The 25,022-nt window shown below is 37.1% G+C and overlaps 1 protein-coding gene across 6 annotated transcripts in view; it reads right to left on the bottom strand.

The window, feature by feature from the left end:
* The window catches only part of LOC129775073 (uncharacterized), a 237,057-nt gene that overhangs the window by 115,496 nt on the left and 96,539 nt on the right, over positions 1-25,022 (bottom strand). For 5 of the 6 annotated variants that reach the window (XR_008742849.1, XM_055779312.1, XM_055779314.1 and 2 more), the window contains exons 4-5: positions 23,043-23,142; positions 14,272-14,391 (exon numbers count right to left, since the gene is read on the bottom strand). Coding sequence is in view for 5 of the 6 variants with exons in the window: in XM_055779312.1 (XP_055635287.1) it covers positions 14,272-14,391; positions 23,043-23,142 (220 nt within the window). In the remaining variant the exon portion in view is untranslated. Of the gene's footprint in view, positions 1-14,271; positions 14,392-14,743; positions 15,033-23,042; positions 23,143-25,022 lie in introns of those variants that run through there. The other variant, XM_055779316.1, reaches the window with a different exon arrangement.

Here is a 25,022-nt window from a genome sequence, read left to right as displayed (position 1 = left end):
GGGAAATTAACACCGAACTATATTTTTTTAGTGTTATATATATTCCATTCTCAGATTTTCGTGTAAATTAGTAGTTTTGTTCCTTATCGCAAAATGTAAGATCCCATTCCATTTTAGGGTGGTTCGAAAAATCTAGTTTTTCCCCTTTTTTCAAAAATAACTTTCTTCAAAAACTCATATCTTTTGAACTACTAAACCGATTCAGATGATCAACATATCAAATTGGCCAGTTAGCTAGTCTTTTTAAAAAAAATACTATATTTGCAAGAAAAAATAATTTTGTTTCCTTAATTATTGATCGTATTTGTTTTTTATAGTTTTCATTGTCCAAGGGCGCAATATTTTTTGATATTTTTTCTCGAAAGCTGAGGATTTCTTATAGAACATCCAAAATGTGTTCTTCTTCGTTTTTAAATTATGGTTTTTCAAATTTAACCGAACTAAATCATTTTTCTCCTTTTTTCCAAAAATTTCGTTTTTCAAAAATTCATGTCTCATAAAACTGATCTACTGAACCGATTCAGATAATCGACATAGTTAAATGAAGTCAATAATTTCACACTTGCAAAAAGGGGAATTCTATACGCATATAAATAGTCTTATCGCATAGGATGATCGAACGAAGCTTAAAAACATGTTAACTTTGAAAAATCATAACTTAAAAACGAAAAAGAACACACCTCTGATTTTTTACTGTGTTAAGTGAAGGTTTCACGAAAAAAATATTAAAAATATAGCGCCCTTGGTCCCGAAACCATGTAAACTATAAAAAAACAAATACAATTATTAATCACGAAAACATAATTAATTTTTTTCGCAAGTGCATTATGTTTCCTAAAAATTCTAGCTCATTGGCTTTAATTTGATAAATCGATCATCTCGGTTAAAATTATAACTCAAAAAAGAAAAAAAGAACACATCTGATTCTGAGTAAAAAAAGTAAATGTGTAAAAAATCCTCAGTTTTCAAAAAAATATATAGAAACTTATAGCGCCGTTGGTGCCGAAACCATGTGAACTATAAAAAATGGATACAATTAATAATTACGAACTAGCTAATTAACTTCAATTTGATGTGTCGATCATCTGAATCGGCTTAGTGGTTCGAATGTTATGACTTTTTGATAAAAGTCATTTTTGGGCAAAGTGAAAAAAATCGAATCACCCAAAAAAAAATGCAGGTTCAATGTTTTACCATAACGAAAACAAGCTACCAATTTTCACGAAAATACGAAAACCACTATATCAGTTTGGCATGGAATGGCTGAAGTAATACTGCAATAGTTAAAAAATTTCAAAGTTGGCGTTTTTCTTGTTGTTTTTCATGTCTTTTAGTGCGGCCATAATAATAATTAGGATTACTGCATTTGGATTGATGCTAGAAAATAAAAGTATCATCAACTTTCTTGAATAGTGGATGTGATATAATTCACTTTATATTTGTATATATTAGGCTGTCAAAAAAGTATTTTTAAGTAAAAGTATTTTTTTTTGAATTTTCATTTGTTCATAAAATTAGTTACAATCATCTGTTTTAAGTCAAATATGCGCCGTTTTGTTCGATGACTTGTTCCCAACGAGATGCAAACTTCATAATACCCCTGTTATAGAAGCTCGCTTTCTTATTGGCAAAAAAACTCGGATAGCCAATTTTCACAGGCCTCTTTTGTGGCTAACTTCTGACTACCTAGCTCGTTCGCCATGGACAAAAACAGGTGGTAGTCACTTGGTGCAAGGTCCGGACTATACGGCGGATGCAAAAGAAGCTCCCATCCGAGCTCCCGGAGCTTCTGGCGCGTCACCAAAGAAGTGTGTGGCCTAGCGTTGTCCTGATGGAAGACAATGCGGCCTCTGTTTATCAAAGATGGCCTCTTCTTCATGAGTGCTACCTTCAAGCGGTCCAGTTGTTGGCAGTACAGGTCCGAATTGAGCGTTTGGCCATAGGGAAGCAGCTCATAATAGATTATTCCTTGACAATCCCACCAAACACACAGCAGAACCTTCCTGGCCGTTAATGAGGGCTTGGCCACCGTCTGAGCCGCTTCAGCGGGCTTCGACCACGACCGTTTGCGCTTCACGTTGTCGTAAGTGACCCACTTTTCATCGCCAGTCACCATTCGCTTCAGAAACGGGTCGATTTTGTTGCGATTCAGCAGCGATTCACATGCGTCGATACGGTCAAAGATGTTTTTTCGCGTCAACGTGTGTAGCACCCATACATCGAGCTTCTTTGTGAATCCAAGCTTCTTCAAATGGTTAATAACGGTTTGATGACTTATCCCCAGCTCTTGGCCGATGCTACGGCTGCTACTATGCCGGTCTTTCTCGGCTAATTCAGCTATTTTGTCGCAATTTTCGACGACAGGCCTTCCGGAGCGTGGCGCATCTTCGACGACCTCTACACCAGAACGAAAACGTTGAAACCATCGTTGTGCGGTGGAAATGGAAACTGTATCGGATCCATAAACTGCACAAATTTTATTGGCAGCTTGAGATGCATTTTTGCCTTTGTCATAGTAGTACTGTAAAATATGTCGGATTTTCTCTTTATTTTGCTCCATATTTGCGACACTATAACTCACGAACGACTTAACCAACAAAACACTGTCAAGGACTATATTATAGCGCGCAAAAATACCTTTCCAACAAGCTATAGTATGACTCGATACAATGAATACAACTAGAACTACGCGCTTACAACGACACCTCGCGGAAATACCGCAGGACTTTTTTGACAGCCTAATATGTTTCTAAAATATTTGTCAAACAAACTGCAAAACTAGAAACTTTTATACTGTGCCTTCATTTTTTGAGTTTAACACTCTAAGACTAGCAAAGAACCGCCAATTTAAAAGCACTCCAACTAAAAAAGCGCCAATAAGTGAATTTGTACTGTAAAACTGTAAAATATATATAAAAAATATACAATCGAAGACTCTTTTTGTCGTTTATGAGCTTGTTTTTTTTATGTAACTACTAGGCATGTTTGCGGATTAATAGAAAAATATGATATGTCCTTAAAAAAAGTTTGAAAGTTGAGAATTGGAAAAAAATATAAAATTCATGTGAATGGAGACGACTTTTGTGTACAGCACATGCCACTGGGGCCTATTGATGATTAAGTAAGTAAGATTTCTTCCAAAACGTCATAACTTTTCAACCATTGAGTCGATTTCAAAAATCGACATATCAAATAAAATCTTATTGGATCAACTTCAGTCGGTCATTTAAACAAACTCAGAAATTAAATACTACAGAAAAACTTTAATAAAGTTTAAAAAATATGCCACTTAATTTTCCACAATTCGCTCTTTCACCCCAGATTTATATCTTGTCGCAATTTTAAACCTCAAAAACATATTGTCAAAATGATAGGTCAAAGCACGAAAAGCAGGAAAAATTAACAAATAATGGGGGGGTGCGAGGTGGGTAAATAATAAATAATTTTAATAACCATCTCAGAAAAATATTGAAAAAAACATTCCTTTTTTAATTGCTCTATCAAATTTCGTTAAATCTGATTTGAATAAACTTATTCAATTATAAACATGGTTATATCAACCTTCCCATCTTATCATTCTTCATTAAAGACCTTGCGTCAAGACAGCTAGAAATCCATACACACTCAAATCAAGTGTGCCTGAAAAAATTATATTCTTCACGTAAACAAGCGATGAAAATGTGGACACTTTTTAGTTAGTGAATTGTATGGAGTTCCACTGCTGTGGTATTAGTACAATTCAGGCAATTTTTATCCCCTTGAATTAATATGTGTGTGTGCTATTGACGTTTGTTTGTTGATTTTGAAATCAATTCAGAATTTACAAGTGATATGGATGTCGAAATTTTTCTTTCGCTTCTTTGGCAACGAACTGTGCTGTGGAACAAATTCGGTGATACAAGTTGATGCATGAAGGTAAGCAATGGTCACAGGCGCACGAGATCATCATGGAGCATATTGCCGTGAACTGTGTTAGCAAACGGTGGGTGGTGTCTTTCGACAAATTTAACGAGTTCTTAAAATAAAGGGTGTGTCACATCAAATTGCATCACGGAAAAAACGCTGTAGAAATTCGCCCAGTAGACCGATCCTTTTGAAAATTTTAGACAGTAAAATAAAAACTATTAAACAACTTTTGGCATTTTCATTTTATTCATACTTCGAGCCCAAGCCCGTATGCTCGCACCTTCCTCTTTACCCCGTCCATAAGGTTCTGTACAACGTCAGGTTGTAGTTTTTTTTGAACAGAAATCCATTTTCTCTTGAAGTCCGCCTCCGATTTGACAACTTTTGGGTTCTTCCGGAGGGCCTGCTTCATAATCGCCCAATATTTCTCTATTGGGCGAAGCTCCGGCGCGTTGGGCGGGTTCATTTCCTTTGGCACGAAGGGGACCCCGTTGGCTTCGTACCACTCCAACACGTCCTTTGAATAGTGGCACGAAGCGAGATCCGGCCAGAAAATGGTCGGGCCCTCGTGCTGCTTCAATAGTGGTAGTAAGCGCTTCTGTAGGCACTCCTTAAGGTAAACCTGCCCGTTTACCGTGCCGGTCATCACGAAGGGGGCGCTCCGTTTTCCGCAAGAGCAGATCGCTTGCCACACCATGTACTTTTTGGCAAACTTGGATAGTTTCTGCTTGCGAATCTCTTCCGGAACGCTGAATTTGTCCTCTGCGGAGAAGAACAACAGGCCCGGCAGCTGACGAAAGTCCGCTTTGACGTAGGATTCGTCGTCCATTACCAGGCAATGCGGCTCCGTCAGCATTTCGGTGTACAGCTTCCGGGCTCGCGTCTTCCCCACCATGTTTTGCCTTTCGTCGCGGTTAGGAGCCTTCTGAACCTTGTATGTACGCAGGTCCTCCCGCTGCTTGGTCCGCTGGACGAATGAACTTGACAAATTCAGCTTATTGGCGACATCTCGGACCGAACTTCTCGGATCACGTCTAAACTGCTTAACTACGCGCTTGTGATCTTTTTCACTGACGGAGCATCCATTTTTGCCGTTCTTCACCTTCCGGTCGATGGTTAGGTTCTCGAAGTATCGTTTTAGTACTCTGCTGACCGTGGATTGGACGATTCCCAGCATCTTACCGATGTCCCGATGGGATTCTCGAAATGTGTGCACAGGATTAATTCACGACGCTCTTTTTCGTTCGACGGCATTTTTCCAAATTTACGAAAAATTGACAGTGAAGCATGGCCAACGTGATCTATACACTCTTATCTGATTATAAGCGAAAGCTGAAGATATAATTCCTAAAAATTAAATTTCTACAGCGTTTTTTCCGTGATGCAATTTGATGTGACACACCCTTTAATAGGACTTTTCCATCTCTAATTGGATATTTTGTGAACATCGAGTTTGGTACCCGAAGTATGGCCCCAGATTAGAAGTCGCCACAAGACGTCGACATAGTACCACTATCATTGTGAATGTCCAATTACAGGCCAATCACCTCTAATGCGACACTGAGTAGTGCCTCGGTATGTCGAGGATTAGAGGTAACTTACTGTATATGCTATTTGGGCGCATCATATACCACCCAAAATATCAGATATTCGATGCTCTATATACGATAGTTATACGATTTAATGTATGCTAAAATAAAAATCAAGGTGTGCTCGTGAACGGGTCGTTTGGTTCAAGCTGTCTGTTTTGTTGTGTTCATTTTCACCCAAAGAAAGTTTATAGGGCGATAAAATTGGAAAAGTGAAGAAATATTAGAAAAAGTGATTTCCCATATGCTCTACATAGTGTTGTTAGTCCAATTAAAATTCGCATTGTGTTGAATAAATACTCAGAAAGTAAAAAGCATAAAAGAAAATTACCTTTTCCATTTCAAATATGTTTTCTCTATTTAAAAAAAAACATTTTTATACTGATGAGAAAAGTCAATAATTGTGTTCGGTATTGGTAATTATTTTATATTACATTGATGAGTTTTTTTTTATTTATTTCATCCATACATAACACAGGAGGCATCTCGTCTAGGATCACAGAGAACGGTTATCATCATATCTCGTTCCACTTCGGTAACTTTTATCTGATACACACCAACCAACGATTGTTTACCATCCTTCTGTCATCATCACTCGGTAAACACTGGTGGAGTGAACAAACAATATCCAACAACCAAACAAACCGGCCCTTTTCAGGGCCACCAAATCATTATCAAAGAGTTTAACGATGTAATTCTTCAAACATATCCAAAATCAACAGAAAGCCTAACGGAATCATACGTCAACTATGCGGTCGTGTCTCGGACACAACCCTCCTGTGACTTTTTATTGAAGAAGTTGCATAAGAGTGTCCGGAATCAAAAGCAAATGTGTCCGTAATTTATTATTCACCACAATAGATCAAACTGTGGTTTAATGTTTCTACAGAAGAAGTCCGGAATTCGAATTATGAATTAAAAAAAATTTAAATCACGAACAATTAAGAAAATTACACATTTTGAACAAATATAACATGATTATGTGAAATTCTGTGATTCATAACTTACATGAAAGCCTTCTCATTCTATAGAGATGGTAATTTTTCATGCTATGATATTTCAATCTTTTTAGCAGTTGAAGTTATCATCGTAACCGCTTAAGTGTCCGGATTACGATGCATTTCGATATCGGTGTATCGCTTTTATATATCCTAATGATATTGTTATGCAGAATTTAAATTATTAAAAATATTATTTCATAATCATTTATCTAAAGCTGCCAGAGACACATTCTAACACATGGTGATTTCATAGGAATATGTGGCGATTTGTTTGACCATTTTTAACCTACAAAATCATATACTATGTATATAAACGAAAAAACGATTTTTTTCATTTCAAAATACACGTTTATTGTTTTAAAATATTTTATGAAAATTAATGAACATTGAAAGCTACACAAAAAGATAGTCATTTTTTAACAAAAAACAATATTCGAGATAACAGTAAATCTCAACGTTTTATGCAATTTTAAGAAATTTGGCATTAAACATTTTTCTTGAAAATCTCGATTTCATATATTTTATATTATATTTAGGCGATTTTTCTATTTTGAAAAATCTCTAGCTTTAACGTCTTTGTCACCTTTTTTCCGTGTCTTCGTAGTTTTCCACGTAATTATCGTATTCAAACTTTTCGAGGCACTCTCAACATTTTTTTTTGTTTTTTTTGTTTATAACAAAAAAAAAAAATCAATGGTGTCCGCAGATCGTAATTCGCAATCTTTAACACCAAAAATTGTGTCTGCATGAAGCTTCTGATACTTTGTATTAGATATTGTTGACAGAAAAACATTAAAAAATGGCGATCGATGTGACTTTCAACCATTTTCATTAGCATAAGAGCACTCGCAAAATTTACTCGAAACATTCCTTAACGTTGGGTTAACCATTTAACATTAACTTAATCACTTAACATTAACTTAACCAGAATGATCCTGTTCGTACCAGAATGGGCGACGCTACCTTATTCGAAGCAGCAGCTGAAGAAACGGACTGTGTCCCCCAACAAAGGAATGATTCGCGAATTTTTCATTTACTCTATCTGTCCCTTACGCAATTTGGGTCTTCTGTCTATTGCCTTTTGTTGTGCATTCCTATGTAAACCCATCTGTATTGTATGCGAAATATAGAACTAGTTTTGAATTGCTTGAACAAGCACAGGCCTTTTTTACTCGTTTTGGATCCCCCACAGTTCACCGGTCGTTTATCCGCATCAGTGTAACGATTTTTCGCGCTTTTCTTGGACCTCACGCTTTCAGATCCTCTTCAGCGGTCCCCTTTCTATAGCTAATAATTTCATATTGAATTCTGTCGCAATCCAGCGGTCCACCAGAATCTCAACATATTATTATCGAAACTTTTTTTTTCAGAGGCTTCGTTCAGCACTTTAGGAAATAAAAACGGGATTGGTCAGAGAGAGCACAGTGCATTGGCTGACAGCGATAACATGCTCCAACAACTGCACAATCATAACTAAGTGGATTTCCAAGCTGGCATCCGTTTATAGACAGATTTTTTTGATTGCAATAGTCTGTTTTCAAAACGATTTTTATTCTATTGAAGCAAGTTTTTCAGGTCATAGACCCAAAAACGCATTCTTGAAATCTGAAGCATTTGTCATGCAAGGCATTAATCATAATTCCACACAATCAATGTTCCCAAAAATCGCGTTACTCTCCGTATATAGGACATCATTCCGATAATTTTAACCAGCAATCGGAATGCATGATCAAGCTGATCTATTCCATGGATCACAATTTCAATCAAAAAATACCCGGAAAATAGTTGCAAATTGGAATCGCTTCGGCGAATCGTCAATGTTGATATGACTTCGCTATCCAAACTATCGAATAGAAATGGAAGCGAAGCAATTCCCAGTAATGCGGACATGTCGTTTTTATTTAATATTCAGCAGCCAAGTCACAAGCCGATTGTTTTTCTATTCCTCTCTGCGGTTTTGAGTTCAGTTTGTTGCTTCCAAATATTTTTGAATGATTTTCAGGTTGTACTAACAACTATTATCGAGCGATGACACATGACATTCATGATTCATGTTATAGAGATTCACTCGTCAAAATAATCTAATAAGCTGTTCGACACTCGGCGTCTCTTGTCCTCGAACAATTCAACACAACATTAACTGGCGATTGAAAGAAGCACTCCGAAATATGAAGCTTTGATTGTCTTCCCACACTTAAAGACCATCATTTCACACTCCATTAAAATATTGTTAACGATCCCGGCATGACGGATGCCAAGAATTCGAAATAATAATTCTGGAATGATTTCCATAAATAGACGGGACCGCTAGAATGGGTGAACTAGAGTGAGAGACACTCTGAAGCGTGAAACATCGACGAATGTTTTCCTTCGTCGGAAAACCTATTTCACGCTCTATTAAATTTGTAATTCGTGACCGCCTAGCTGGTTATTATGAAGCATGTCACTTTGAAAATGTAAATATTCAATTTATACGAAAAATCATTAAGCGCACCGAACCGACAGCACGTAAATTCATACGGTTGTTAAATGATACGATCGGGAAAATGAGTGGGCGGAAGCATAACGAGAAAATGTTTACCCAATTCCCATCCTCAACACATCGTTACTGCCGGGATTGGATCCAAATAATTATATAGCAATTTCACTACATTGTTTTCTGGTTTCGTGCGCTGATGATCATACCAGGGTGCCTGACCAACCGTCGGGCGTCGGCGAGGTCATTATTAATTCACACCGCACGGTGTCAAGCGCGGTAACTATAGTGCCAATTCACCCCCGGCCAGTCCGAGGGATAATTGAATTACGAGTAGCAAGCAAATAGCAGCATACCTTCCGCGAGTCAAAGTGGAATCGCATTAGAACACCAGCTACTATGAACCGTATCGGCAGGAATGCCCAATGAATCACTTCAGCCAATTGTCAATGGCATTTGAATGGTTATGATACAGCTTACATAAATTGTCTTGAATCTGCTTTATATAACTATTACTTTCGATCGGATGCCACTATTCTATTATTCAACGATTTGCTTTAGAATTCACGTAGACCGACATGCATAACGAGCATCCGTGACCAACATCGTGCTGCCGGTCGTGACCATCCGAACCACAGGGACAACGGCCAGGAATGGGTCAAGCCCATAATTGACACTGTGCAGCTTCCTTGTGGTCTCGCAAAATTTTACGTTCGTTTACTGCTCGAGACCTTCGTCCGAAAACCACGTATCGCATCCGATTTAGACCAAATGATGACAGCCATAAACAGTGCTACCCACTCAGAGCACATAAAATCATTTGTGTTTATGTACATATGTGTCAGTGAGTAAAGGAAAAGTCTAGTTATATACCAATTTGTGATCCACCCATGGGAAGAAGGTCTATTTCACGTCCATTATGTTGTGGTCACGTGGTGCTCAGTATAGGAAGGAAAAAAATAGTAAAATGTGAAATAACATTTTCATAAGCATCGGCATTTTTTATAATCTCCGGAATTTCTCTCGATTACACGGTATTTCAACCCTAATGCTTCTTTCAATATTGATTTTTATTGGACCAATCATGATAACTCTTTTGCATCATTCACGATGAATTGTTTGATTCAGAATTCACCTGTAGAAATTATACCCCAAGTTTGAGAAATGATGTAGAATGCCGCACTAATAAAATTTTGATGTGTTTTAATCGATATGACTGTTTCGCATGCTGTCCTCTAAGATTCTCCTTCGAGCATGAGCTCAAATGGATACGATATACCGAGCGCGTGGTTTTTTATATGTAAGCAACGATCTAGTGCGCACCGTTCTTACGGTGGGTTTAGACTAGGAATATATTCATGTGAAGAAATATTATGAGATTCATAGAAATCGCATCAGCCGTATACACTAGTGCGAACTTATATAATGGATATATTCATATTTTCGGTGAATTTATTCACCTGAAGTAGAACTGCATCCAACTTTAGTGATTTCTCACCAGTGAGAAATTCACCAGCGTTTACATATGCCTGAATTTATTCTAATCATAGTGGTTATACATACCTCGAAGAAGTGTATCATATATATTCTCACCGGTTTACATCTATTTTCGCGTGAATAAATCCATCTATAGCTATAGATCTCCCTAATGTAAACCCGCCATTAGGGTTATAAATCCTGATGAAAAAGGTTGAAGAAATTTCGGAAGTCGTACGCACATTATGGAGGATTGTTAGTAGCTTTAGTGAAATAGTGATATTTTTATAGATTGTTCGCCGCTGGCAGTGGGAAAAGATCAACCATTCAAATTTTTCGTTCCTTAAATCATTCCTATCCTTCCATCAAATGGAATATGTTGTGCATGGTATGATTTCTAATGGAGCAATTCCAAATGGAATCGACAAATGACAAAACATGAGTATGTTTGATTCGAATGAAAGTTTGTATTCCGTTTGGCTTGGAGGAATTATGACTTTTCCACAGCAATTGGGAATTTTTCGACTTAAGTGTAACTTTTGAAAAGGGCGTATCGATTTTAGTAAGAGAAATCTTTGATAATTTAATAAAAATATAATAGTGTCTAGAAAGAGTTATAGAGTATTGATGTTTGGACGTGAAAAAATATACACTGAGAAAAAAAATAGTATTTTTTTTATTTACAAAAAAAAAACACTTTAATTTGCAATATCTAAAATACATATTTTTTATTTTTTTAAAATTTTTCATATAAAATAGAAGTCATGTAGAAAATTCAAAAAATAAGTCAAAAATGGTAAAACTATTTTTGGAAAACTTTGTGGAACATAACATTTTTATGAATTTTCGTAACATAGAATTTTCGTATGTTAACACGTTGACGTCCGCACGGTTCGTAAAAAATATGCGCTTGGCTCCGGCAGCGCTAACTCGGATTACTTGGCTTGTCACCACCCATTCTTTACATTATCGGGAAATTAGAAATTTTTACTTTTACTAATCTTATCGTTAGTTTTCATAAGTTCTCAACCCTGTTCCCCTATTTTCATGAATTTGCGAAGATATACATATGTAAATATTACATACCTGTCCATATTCCCTCCACTATATGTCCGTGTGAGTAATCATCGAAAAAATGTTCTACTTTTCGGTCTGTTTTAATTTTAGGAAAAACATTGAAAACATTCGTCCGATTAATTCGAAAAGCAGTATATTGAAATGCAAGAAACAACAGTGAGGTTTGAAAAACATGAATTTCAAAAGATATAATTAAAGTTCTTCTTAATATTTCCGTTTTTCCCATCTCCCCTACTTATAAAAACATAAAACATGATAGCGTGTGTGAGTTATTGTTACCTACACAAAACCCCAACAGAATGCAAACGATACTAAAGTGCTGTCGCCTTCAGAGTTTTCCGAAAAATTTCAATTGTCATGTTTGGTTGGAATATGTGCATTATTTCTATGGAACCCCCTCTCCATTCCAGAGAAGGAAGGGGTGTCATACCATCATAGAAATATTTCTCGTATCCAAAAACCCTCACATCTCAAATTTGGCTCATTTTGCTTGATTAGTTCTCGAGTTATGCAGAAATTTGTTTTTCATTTTATGGAAGCCCCCCTTTAGAGAAGGGGGAGGAGTGTCGAACTACCATAGAAACGTTTATCGATCCCTAAAACCTCTATATGCTAAGTTTGATTCCATTTGTTTGTTTAGTTCTCGAGTTGTTCAGCACTCTCCCCGCTCCCCCTCTTTAGAGAGGAGAAAGGAGTGTCAAACCACCGTAAAAACAGTTGCTCCATAGAACCTCCATATGCCAAATTTGGTTCCATTTGCTTGATTAGTTCTTGAGTTATGCAGAAATTTGGGTTTCATTTCTATGGTAGTCCCCCCTAAGAGAGGGGGAGGAGTATTTAACCACCATAGAATCATTTATTGCACTCTAAAACCTCCACATGCCAAATTTCGTTTCGTTTGCTTGATTAATTCCTGAGTAATGCAGATACTTGTGTTTTATTTGTATGGCAGCCTCTCTAAGAGAGGGGGAGGAGTATCTAACCCCCACAGAACCATTTATTGTAATCTAAAACCTCCACATGCCATGTTTCGTTTCATTTGTATGGCAGCTCCCCCTTAGAGATGGGGGTGGAGTGTCTAAGCACCGTAAAACATGTATTGCACCCTAAAACCTCACCATGTCAAATTTGGTTTCATATGCTTGATTAATTCTCGATTAATGAAGAACATTTGTGCTTCATTTGTATGGCCCCCTTAGAGAGTCGGTGTAGTGTAATGAGTGAGAATATACAGAGATAAAATGAGATGGATCGCATGGATCCTGGGAATTTTCAGTAGTGTTAAAAGTTAGGTTTCACAACACTGTCAAATTTGTTGTTTGGTGACATATTTCCTTTTTCCTTAATGTAAAGTTTACCATCTTTTGGTTCTTGCGGTTTTTCATTTGATTATACATTCCATGTCTAAAAATACATGTTCAATTATTTTTTACTCATTTTACATTACTTACAATTACAATTTTTTTACAATAATAACAACAATTTCAAAAACGTTAATCGGTTTCGGACTTGCTTTTTGGGAGTCGGTTTCGTATCATCATACTTTTTCTCAGATAACGGTCCACCGTGTACTGAAGTCAATAGATCGATTCAATTTTAGTAGCACAGAACCATTGTCTCATTTATATTTTTTTTAAAATAAAAACATAGTGAATAAGAATATATCACACAGCATTGATCGTCGCTTTCCATCACATCATCATTCTGGTAATTTATGAATTTCTCGAATGAAACCTGTTCATCTTTTGAGGCCAGAAATGATTCAAACCAATTTTTCAAACCCCGAATTAAATTGATGCGTACTGCAGTGAGATCGTTTTCTATTGTTCGAAGCAAATATGAGGGTCGTTCAAAAAATAAGTTTCAGTGCCTCAGAAATCGCGGAAAAAAATAGTTAGGACAAAAAACGAGGTGATTTTCGTAATCTACGTTTTATTTTCTATTTTTCTACATAATCGCCGTAACGCAGTTTTGTTCTTAATCGCGGTCCGAAACTTCATAATAGTACGGTGATGAAACAGGCGTTCGGCAGTCAACGATTCGATAACACTGAAGAAATTCGTGACGCAGGTACATCGTATTTCAAAAAGTTGGACGCTACGCACTTTGCGCTCGGAATAGAAAAACTCGTGCCAAGCTATGAAAAATGCCTCGAGCGATACGGCGATTATGTAGTATATATATTTTTATACCGCGTTAAAATTCTAAAAAAGAAGAGTTTGGCTCCATTAAACTTATGTAACTGAGCCTGTAAAAATAATCGGATTAATAAAAAAAAAAAAAATTCTAAAAAAATCACATATATTTAGAAGAAGCGTAAGTATACATTGAAAAAAGAACTAGAGGAGTAGTAAACTTGTAAATACCCGCGAAAAAAATTAAATTTTGAAAAAAAAAATTTAGTACTTAAATTCTTGTTGAAAATATTTTTTTTTGTAATATTTCTCAATTCACCATAGTAAGATGCATTTTCAGTATTTTTTTAAATTTCTATCTCGTAGCTATTGATCATTCACCATAGATCCTATGGTGAACCACATAGGGGCTCAAAAAATAGTCAAAACTTCTAATTGTGTACCCTATATAATATTTTCTTTAGAGCTGGTTATTTGGTTTGGGGCAATTTTTACTTCATTACCTAGTGAGGCCCTTTATCGGTAGATATAAGTTGGAAATTATCCAAACAATCAATATGTTTACGTTCAAATAACCAATCGATTCTTTATGAACCGGTCCCATGACTTACCTCTTCCACTGACGTCCCTTTCGTGCAGCATCAGTGAATCGCCGTCATCATCGCCCAGCACGATCCGATATGGAATGTGCAGATTGCTAGCAAGCGCCGATGGCAGCGCCCAGTTGCCATCTGTGAAGGAAAGAAAAAAAACAACGTTTAACGTCGAACAGTTTGTGCGAAAAATGTGATGAGCGTGATTATATGCTCAATTTCCAAAAACATTCTCCATTAATCAGCAGCTTTCCCTTCCCCTATCGAGTTGCTCAACTGTTCGGTATTTTTGTCTAAGCTGCTGTGACGCAGTGTTTTTATTGAATGGCGAAGGGTTTCACTAAATAATATTATTGATGGGCGGCTCGGAAAGGGAAAGGGCAGCTAAATCTGGGGAATTTCTTTGGGAAAAAGGATCCGTTTATGTGATGAGGGTTCACCGATGACATATGTTTTCTTTTCAAAATTGTTTACGTCAACATAAACATACACATCAAAATACAATGCTCAGAATCACATCCAATTTGAGGGTCTTTTTCGATGAAACACTGTTTGTGATATTGTTTCAGGATTATTCGGTATACTGTTTCTCTTTCGCAATAATACGTAAACAATCTCAAGTCCATGGGAAATTAGCCTCTTGTTTCAATCGTGCATACGATACACGGACAAAGTTGATTTGTAGGATTGATGGCAAGACGCTCTTCCCAGTACCAAGCTATAGGTTTGGTTGTATAGGCCCTCGTCATATACACATTTCTCAGGTTGCTAATTGATATCGGTTTCTGGTTTTCTATGAATCTTGCTGAGGAGGAAAAATCGATGTATGAATTTAGCAGAAAATACACTCATATCAACCTGCGAGAGAGGAGCCAGCTGAATGACAGATAGTTTGTTTTCTTCTTATTCTTTTTACGCATTCTCATCAAGAAAATTCCAAACTGACAATTCCAATCAAGCAAGTTGTTGTCATTCATTTATGAGAAAAGTGTTCAAACTTGACGTGAACCTTTGTTAGTGAGTACATTTGTGCGTTTTATTCCCGATTTGATTTTTGACAAAGGACTGCGTCTAACAGGAATATATGGGGGTAAAAATTTGAACACTGATCATGTAGGAAATAATAAAAGATGTACCAGGTCAGCCCACATCATGGCTTCGGCGGCATCGGCCCATTCAAACATTTTTTTACTTTTGATAATTTTGATATAGTTGTCCTAAAGAATTATTTCGATGATTTCTAAAACAAAATCCAAAATTAGAAGCAAACTGACTTTTTTGATTTGTTTGTCGGTGGAGATCTTGTGTGAATTTATGGGTGTTTTGGGCCCGTTTGTGACTTTTTCCGATCGTTCATTCAGTTTACGCGAATTCTTGTACTCTTTCACTGGTTCCAGGTTGATCTATTGCTGCAAGCTCGACGAATCGATTTTTGCAATGTGGGCGATGATTGTCTATCTCCGATGCAATTTGAATATGCAGCGTACACCCAGGTTTTTTACGCGGATTTTCCAATTAACGCGGTTTTTTTACGAGATACGTATCCCCCGCGTAAAAAAACCTGTGTGTATGTGGAATACATAAAATAAGAGCTAATCTTCCAATGAAAATAGCCAACATTGATTTCTCTCAGGTGCATTTTGAGGGAATTTTGTTTGTGTCCGATGGAAATAATACTAGGTTGACTAAAAAGGATGCTGTGTCTGCATTTTTAACAGGCATTCGGATGAAGATGAGAATTATAATACCAGTCTCTCGTCATCTTTGCCATGATATTCCTGCCCATCACTGATGGACCATTCATATGCAATATTCAAATTTGACATGCAGGTTTAATCAAGGCACTAGTATCACTGAAGATCCAATCGAATTGACCGATAGTGAAGGTGAACCAATAGTCTTGTCCAAAAAACTAAAAGGGTCAAGATTCTTTCTCCCCTTTATGTGTGATATAATTTGTATACCATTTCCCATATACAACATATCTGTCGCTTCCAATCAGTCTGCATAAATGTTGCGCTCACTCTGCCCTCCCTCACAACACCCACTTCCCGTTTGTGACATTGATGAGTGAACATTTTTTGTGCGAGTGTCGAGCAGGAATGAATTGTCTTTCTCAAGATTCACTGTACTCCTAATAAGTGCTCGAAAGATGTAATCTTACGTTGATCGCACTTGATCGAAGAAATTGAAAAAGAATGTATTTGACCGCAGTATTTGATAAACTCTTTCTGAAAAGAATTGGATTAGATTTGCTGAAAACACTATCTTGTTTTCTCTCGTGTTGTGCGTTATGTGTGGCGATAGTAGGTTTTTTCGAAGCTGCTACTGATTTCTATGAGTTCGACGTTTTCGGCTTGCATGCAACGATTTTTGAGGATTTGTTTGACTTTTGCTTTCGGGCAGCCACACCAGCAGTAGCAGCAGCTTTCTTCTTGCTGGTCGCCTTCTTCACAGCAGCAAGTTTGTTTTTTTTTGCAGCAGTAACTGTTCCAAAATGATCTAACGGCTGTACAATTATAATTGAGTGGAGCTGGCACCTACTTATATACAGATTTTTGTGATTTCAATAGCTTGCTTTCAAAACAATTTTTGAGCTATTGAAACAAGTTTTTGGATCAATAAGTAACACACATATAACGCGTAGACATTTTATCTTTCGAATGAAGCGGTTATCATACCATTTCTTTCAACCGGTGAAGAGGGTTTATTGCTCAAGATCCTGTTCCTCCAATGTAACACTCTCGTTTTCGGAGCTTTGAACTTACACCCCAGTATAGAAATGAAAGATGTAGTCCGACGTCAACATTAGTTTCACATAAAACGTCTTGCAAAAAAATGTCATGTTGAAATTTTCTACATATTTCGATACTTCCCCTTGGTTCACCGTGACTGGTTCGCGCGTGATCACATCAAACGCGAGCAGGCTCCTCTCTCTCAGATATCAACTAGATGAAGGATAAACAGTAGAGTATGCATTATTCCTTTTTTTTTGTTCAAAGCTATATTGGAATGTGAAATACGAACGCTCATAATTTCATATCTCCTAAATCACAGTTCGAGCTTGTTGACTCACGTGTTTGGAATTACCCGCGTGCAATAGCTGGACTGATTCTCATCATAAAAAAATCACTTCGTATAGATGAGCAGAAATTTACTTCTTGTGTATATGTTCTGAAGATACAGTCCCAATGAAATGTAAACACTTCCGGAATTTCCCGTTCCGCTGAAATCCCTCCAGGGATATGAATTTCAAAAGGAAGACGGCGACTGAGTCTGGCCATGATTGCAATTTCTTTTTTCTGACTGCTTTTGCTTTGCTTGTCGGTGCAATGTAGGCAGAAATGTACGAAGCTCGACACTATAAAGCTAAATGGATAATAAATGTGTCAGTAATTGTCAATACGTGTGTACAGGAATCGATTTGATGTTGCTGCTAAGAGCAACAACGATTGCAAATACTTTCCGATGAAACGGTGGAATGAAAAGAGGATTGATTCTGAGAAGAAGTGTCACAAAGGTATACATCTCTACGTAATAACAATCGTAGTAAAATTCGATCATGATTTTTAATTATTCTTTTAAGATTTTTATAAAATTGTTGACAATTTAATTTTTTTAAAAACTTGTTTCTGATTCTCGCCCAAGAAACCCTTCCAATGCCATACGTCACGTTTGACTGAGCCGTTATTTCGTTACGTGAGGCGTGGAATATTTGATTATATCTTGGCTTTCAGATACAACCTGAACTCAATGCATCAGCAAAGTTGAAAGTTGAATGGTAAAAAAAAGAATACATTTTCCTCTTTGTAGTACGACGGTATGTGGCCATGTTATTTTTTGTTGTTGTTGCTGCTGCATGACTGAGTCGTATCTCTCGTTGGTACACTCGCTATTTCCCTCCACTTGATGGGGTTTATTCCGAAGCGCAATCCATTCGTTAAAGCAAACGAAACTGATGGGACTAACGATGCTTACCTTCATGCTTTTTTATCTGGTTTTAGCAGGGATCCGTTCTAGCATAAATGTGATATACATTTTGAAGCCGATTTAAACAATAGCTTGGTTTTACCTGGTTTGTTTTCTTTCTGGAAGGAAAATTAATAAATCATATATACCCTACTAGACCAATTTTGTTGAACATGTTTTCGGACATTAACACCATTTTCTCACTCTCACTGTTCCGCTGTTTAAGGAAAATCTAAATTTATTATTACTCAAAAAAACAAAGCTAAACACGGAGCGACAGAACACGCGTTTACACCCGATCACTGCTTGTGCGAGACCTCAAAAAATCATTTTTCCCCTTCTGTCCATAAATAAACTTTTGAACTGCTGAACTGATTCAGACAATCGAAACACATGTGAAAAAAAATGGTTCCTAGTCGCATAGGAATATTGAACGAAGACTGAAAACAAGTTTACTTCGAAAAATCATGACACAAAAACGATAGAAATTACATCGCTGATTTTTGAATCATTTTGAGTCATTTAATCAACCTTTGATGTCATGAAAAAATATGAAAAAATATAGCGCTCTCTATCTTTAAACACGTAAACTATAAAAAACGGTTACAATCAATAATTACCGAAACAGTATCCAACTTTTTGCAAGTGTAATATAGAGAAGACTATCTCATTGGCTTCAATTTGATATGTCGATCATCTAAATCAGTACAAAAGTTATGCGTTTTCAAAAAAAGACGATTTTGTAAAAAAGATGATTGTTTTTCGGACCACCCTAAAATGGAAATGAGCACTCCAACGAAAAAAATAAAAAATAACGGGCCTAATACTTTGCGATAAAGAACAAAACTACCAATTTTCATAAAAATCTGAAAACCACTACCGTTCTGAATCATATTTCGGACAACATCATATTTCGGACACTTTGTTATAATATCTTGAAATGCTTCATACACTGATGATATAACTATCAAATTAAAATCACAACTGCTTCTTTAAAGTAATTCCTTGGTTTCCATATCACTTCATTTGAGATTTACATTTGAATTATTATATAGTAGGAAAAAAATCAACATCACTACTCACTATCGTTTGTGTTTGACGTTTGTTTAACGTGATCACATAGAATTTACCCTGTTATAAATATTCAAATTTCTCCCGTGTTTCATCAGTTCTCATCATAATTAACAGTTTACTGTGGTTGCTTGGTAAGTGCTTCGCAGTTGACTATAAAATATACCGTTCTATATCATATTTTGAAACCTCAAGACAATGCCTAGAGCGTTATATAGGAGTTTTCGAAAATTAGAAAAAAATGCCAAAATGGCGGAGTTATTTTTCATGAAAAATCGCCGTTTAGAAGCTCATAACACATTAAAAACCGCACGTTTTGGGGCTAATTTGAACGCTTCATTTGTTCCACGAATTCTTCCACGAATGAGATCGTTTCCTTTAATGTGGATGAGACGAAGGCGAGCCATTGGTAGGCCTTGTTAGATTCTTGGAAAACCAAGTATTTAACCTTCAAGTGTAGAAAACACGGGTTATTTCGTAATCCATCCGTAACAGACGGAACGTGACACACGAGAAATCTCGTGAGCGGTCCGCAATGTGTTAAAAAATCGATAAAAATTTGATATCAAAACAACGGCTATGATAACTCATTTTTACATGCGGATAATAAATTTCGAGTATATCCTGCGAGATCGATACCATCAGGGGGAAAAACATGGTTTCGATAAAAAAAACGTTTGAAAATTCGTTCAGCATTACCATGTCCCTTGAGGTGACCTCATACTTTTGGGTTTTGGGTGTTGGGTTTCCAACGAAATCAAATATCGAAAAATCCTTTTAGGACAACATTTCTGAGGGCATGTTATTATTAATTTTAATCCAAAAATTCATAATAGACTTGATTGTTTTTATCAACAAAATTATATAGGGTTGGGGAAAAAGAAATGTCGTATTTCTGATCGAAATTTGACGCTTTATTTAACATACTTAAAATTATCAAATTTAAGTCAAATATGCGCCGTTTTGTTCGCAAACTTCTTGCTATTTAGAAGGCAACTTCATCATCCCCCCTTTATAAAACCCCCCTTCCTTATTTGCAAAAAACTCAGACAGCCAGTTTTCGCATGCCTCTTTTGAGACCAACTTAATATCACCAAGAGCGTTTTGCATGGATCGGAAGAGATGATAATCACTTGGAGCCAGGTTCGGACTAAACGGTAGGTGCAATAGGACATCCCATCCGAACTCCCGTAGCATCTGGAGAGTCATCAAAGATGTGTGAGGCCGAGCGTTGTCCTGGTGGAAATCAACACCATTCCTATGATCATTTCTGGCCGCTTCTGGTCAATCGCCTACTTCAAACGGTCAAGATGCTCACAGTAGAGAACCGAGTTGAGGGTCTGGCCATAGTTGAGCAGCTCATAGTGGATGATTCCCTTCCAATCCCACCAAACACACAACAAAACCTTCCTGGCCGTCAATGCGGGCTTGGCGATGGTTTGGGCCGGCTCACCGCGCTTCGACCACGACTTTTTTCGCTTTAGGTTATCGTACGTGATCTACTTTTCATAACAAGACACCATCTTCTTCGAAAATGGGTCGAGTTCGATCCGTTTCATCAGTGCATCGCAGGCGTTGATTCGGTCTAAAAGATTTCTTTTGCGCCAACTCGTGTGGCACCCATACATCCAGCTTTTTCATGAACCCAATCTTCTGCAAATGGTTCCAAATGGTTTTATGGTCTATACCCAGTTCCTGGCCAATCGAGCAAGTGCTCACATGCTGGTCTACTTGGATGATTTCAACGATTTTATCGATTTCCACGACGATTGGTCTACTGGTAGGTGTATCTTCGACAGCCACTACACCAGAACGAAATCGATCAAACCAACTCTGTGCTGTGCCAATCGTTACAGTATCGGGTCCATAAACTACACGATTTTTTTCGGCCGCCTTCGTTACACTGCACCTTGCAGGTAGTAAAACGTAAAATATGGCGAATTTCTTGTGTGGTGGACTCCATCTTTGACGCGCTATAACTTGAGACTGAAAAGGACAATCACAACACTGTCAAAACGACACTTGTAGCACAGATTGCACAGATCTTTAAATAGCCGTATAGTATGACCCGATGTGATAAGTACAACACAAGATATGTTTAAGTGTTGCCATATATTGACAATATACGACATTTCTTTTTCCCCAACCCAATATTTCTCATACCACTCTACAATTTGTTCGTTGACACCCAACTTCTATGTTTCTTTATTTCTCTGCAATATCGTTATAAACAGTTCCTGGAGGTGTTTTCTGTAAATAAGTCATATTTGAAATATACATTTTTCTTCTTCAAACTGTATATAATCGAGTCCAAAATTGTAATAGAAAATGAATTGTGTAACTGGACTGAACGTCTATGGATCCGGAATTTTGTAAAATTCATCAAAAGCAAAAGCAAGCAGTTCCTGGGAATGATATGACAAAACTCATCGCTTGTATTTAACTTTTATATTTAATGTTGACTGAACGATACATAAACAAAGCGAACAGCACTTTCATGAGCAAATTTGCCACTTCCCACGTGGGAAGGCACAGAATATACAGTATCTCTCGCCTCGTGTGATAGCGTTGTAATCGACGATCAGAACCAACACTTCACTGTTTGGCAAGCAATATTTCTTTGAATTCCATCGGTTTCAGCAAAACAGTATCATTTCCATTCATCAAAAGGCTGTTGAGTTTCCTTTTAATGCGACATCATCGAAAAAGCTTTTGATAGCATCAGAAGCAGCAACATTACTGTCTCCCCACCATCGATGGCTAAATTTGTCTTCAAAGCGCAAGAAAAGCTAGCTGAATGCTTCCCATTGTTTTTCACAGTATCTTCTTACTCACCCCCAGCGTAGTCTTCGCACAAGCCTCGAAGCTTTTGAGATGTAATTTGCGCTATACTTATATTCGAACCACTTGCCAGAAATCGAAGCGTATCCTTCAGGAGGATAATGATGAAGACAAGGGAACTTCATGGGGAAGTTTTCAAGTGATGCTCGCATACTTAACGTACCAACGAAATTGAAGAGGATCCAGAACAAAATTTCGATGAGATAATATTTGAGTTTGACGATGTTCTTCAATTTTAGAAAGGATCTTTAAGAAACCAATACAATACACCAGAAAGTATTTTTTTAATTTAAAATGAAAGAAGGAATAATCATTATTACTTATAACAAGAAGTAAGCGAAAAAAAAACAATTATGTTAAAGTTTATTACACTCTAAACGAACACGACTTCTCGATATAGAAATCCAATTCTTATAGGTATTACCTGCAATATTTTACTATACTTTTCCGATTTCTTTTCATTTTTCAATTTAATATAATTCATATGCAGGAAGCACACTTCAACAATGGTTGTTAATGTAAACCACCCTCCCTAGTGGTACAGAGTTGGCAGCGTAAAACCTTCGAGAGGCGAAAATTCCTCCACATAATTCTAATGCGATTTTCCTGCCAAACACTTCCCGGAGTGTGCCAACGTAATTCGTTTCCTAGTCGAATTTCTGCCAAGGGACGGAAATTTGTAATTCTAAAATCACCTCTGAAATTCTGTCGTCGTATGTCCGGAAAAGTTAAAGCCAGGGAGAAGACGCACTAACTCGCATCGAATTACCTGATGGAATGAAATGGCTCTGCTCTTGCGAAAAAATGCTTCGGATGCACGAGGGAAATAATCCGACGATTTTTTTGTTTCTTACATTGACACAACCGGGAGAGGTGGGTCAAAAAAGTGAACGGAAATGTGAACTTACCTGCTGCAAGCAAAATTGCCTCTGTCCAATTAAATTGTTGCGAAATACTTTTGACGGCGAAGGAAACTGTCTCAAAGGACGGCACGAACTTTTCGGTTTGCTGGAATGACAGAAAAATGTGGCAGGTGAAAGAGTGGAATAATCAGAGGAGAATTATTATAACGAAATAAAAAGCAATGAGCGTACTTTGGAAAATTTTATTTTGTTTCGAACGTTTAATTTGAATTGTTTTCGGAATGAAAGCTTATTCTGCACAATGGGAGATGGTTTTATTGCCACCTGAGCGGGAATGGCGTTGTGGGTTCCCGGACGATGAAATTTACTTTGAGAAGGGTCATGTCAGATACGAAACATTTTTGAACAAGCTGGGAGAAACTTTATCCTCCATCGATTAGCTGGTTTTGTCAATTAAAAGTTTTTGTGAAATGCTCAAATAAGCTCACGGTCATCCGTTGTTGTGGAATGTCTATATTTCATCCTCTTTGGAAATACATGATTATATTTCAATGTAACGGCTGACTGTCACAAAAGTTGGAAATCATTCATGTTAATTCTTAGTTGGAAATGAAGCAAATGAAAATACACTGAAGAGCTAGTGCACGTTCTAAACATTTTTGTAGTCGTATAGCCCGTCATTTTTTATATCGAGTCCCGCAGTAGGAGAACTGGAGATAACATTGATAAACATTTGAAACGAATTAATATCGTAATTGACAGAACTAATTATTCAAGGACAAAAAAATAAAAAGTTTCATTACAGATTATCTGTCCGTCTATGCCCCCACCGAATCCGCACATACGCATTGCAAAAATGTTAAGCTTTTAGTTTTTTTATCATCCCCGTAAAAAAACATTGAGAAAGGAATTTTGTGAATTTAAGAAGCTGTATCTGCATTCAGGAAAACCCACGTTTCGAACGATACAATCGGATTTTTTTAACCTTTTCCTACTGTCCCCGTTCCGGTACTATGCAAAGTGAGCAACAATTTTTGTTTGAAATGAATCATCTAAGATCATTATACGAACCAAAACAGTCAATACTGCCATAATAAAAAAAATCGTGCTGTATTTGTGTTATATCCAAGTTGCTTTTTTCATATTAATGGTTCGCTTCGACAGAATGGCCTTGAGTGTCGATTTATTTTACTACTGTCACCAATATTTAGATAAAATAAAGATATCTTGCATTTGTTTTTATCCCCATCAACACCATCATTTACATATTTCCAATTGATGTTTCTCATTCTGCAATCCGACATCGGTCGTAACGACGGATAACTGAGAGCACTCGTCGTCGTATATCCGTGTCTTGCTTGCATATTCCAGGTTTACGGCGGGAAACGGATACAGATTTTTCAACGTATACCAAACTACCAAACCTCTCTCGGGCCTCGCCGATTCTACCGTATCCCTGGGATACCATGGTCAGGATGGTGCAAAAAAAAACTTTTCTGTGTGGATAGGAGAAACCGACTGTATGACTTCATCCCGGCTTCAGTATCAATTTATGCATAATTTGGTCCTCCACTTGAGCCGAACTTTTTCGACTTCGTGCCTTGTGCTAGTTGCACTGAGATGGAAGCGGATAATGTGTACCGATCAGGAAAAGAGAAATAAAATAACGGCAACAACAAACTGGGAAATTACTGTAGGCAAAGTTTGGCATTATTACGAAAGTTCTGAAATTCGCGCGAATGTCAAACAGTGGTTTCAGCTGAAGGTTATACATTAGTCGGGATTATGGGATTCGGGGTAGCAATGAAAGACTGTAGCTAAGCTGGAAGTGGAAAGCAAATAACGAAATCGGAACGAGAAATTAGTTGTTGGGAAATCAGTTAAAGTTTATTTTCAAAAATCACTCAACGAATGTCTCATCAATGAATCCAAAATAGGAATGGAATAATCTAACCGGAAATATATTACGCTCGTTTGCATGAATGAATCTTTCTGAGGAAGAGATTCGAACCGTATGTTGATGTT

This window comes from Toxorhynchites rutilus, chromosome 3, assembly GCF_029784135.1.
Source record: "Toxorhynchites rutilus septentrionalis strain SRP chromosome 3, ASM2978413v1, whole genome shotgun sequence".
In the NCBI taxonomy this organism is placed as follows: domain Eukaryota; kingdom Metazoa; phylum Arthropoda; class Insecta; order Diptera; family Culicidae; genus Toxorhynchites; species Toxorhynchites rutilus.
This window is presented reverse-complemented; position numbering and strand designations above follow the sequence as displayed.